Source organism: Colobus angolensis, unplaced genomic scaffold, assembly GCF_000951035.1.
Source record: "Colobus angolensis palliatus isolate OR3802 unplaced genomic scaffold, Cang.pa_1.0 Scaffold187, whole genome shotgun sequence".
NCBI lineage: Eukaryota > Metazoa > Chordata > Mammalia > Primates > Cercopithecidae > Colobus > Colobus angolensis.
The window spans coordinates 1,373,749-1,374,192 of NW_012115010.1; the positions used below are offsets into that span (position 1 = coordinate 1,373,749).

Consider the following 444-nt stretch of genomic DNA (forward strand, 5'->3'; position numbering starts at 1 on the left):
CGCCGCCGGGCCGGCCCAGTTCCACGGGGAGAAGGGCATCTCCATTCCGGACCACGGCTTCTGCCAGCCCATCTCCATCCCGCTGTGCACGGACATCGCCTACAACCAGACCATCATGCCCAACCTTCTGGGCCACACGAACCAGGAGGACGCAGGCCTGGAGGTGCACCAGTTCTATCCGCTGGTGAAGGTGCAGTGCTCGCCCGAACTGCGCTTCTTCCTGTGCTCCATGTACGCACCCGTGTGCACCGTGCTGGAACAGGCCATACCGCCGTGCCGCTCTATCTGCGAGCGCGCGCGCCAGGGCTGCGAAGCGCTCATGAACAAGTTTGGTTTTCAGTGGCCGGAGCGCCTGCGCTGCGAGCACTTCCCGCGCCACGGCGCCGAGCAGATCTGCGTGGGCCAGAACCACTCCGAGGACGGAGCGCCCGCGCTGCTCACCAC

At 66.2% G+C, this 444-nt stretch overlaps 1 protein-coding gene across 1 annotated transcript in view; it reads left to right on the forward strand.

Moving 5' to 3' along the window:
• Positions 1–444, forward strand: part of FZD2 (frizzled class receptor 2) — a 12,581-nt gene that overhangs the window by 10,789 nt on the left and 1,348 nt on the right. Inside the window, exon 3 of the mRNA XM_011940171.1 lies at positions 1–443. This exon is cut by the window's left edge and continues 2 nt beyond it. Within this exon, the coding sequence (XP_011795561.1) occupies positions 1–443 (443 nt within the window). The remainder of the gene's footprint in view (position 444) is intronic.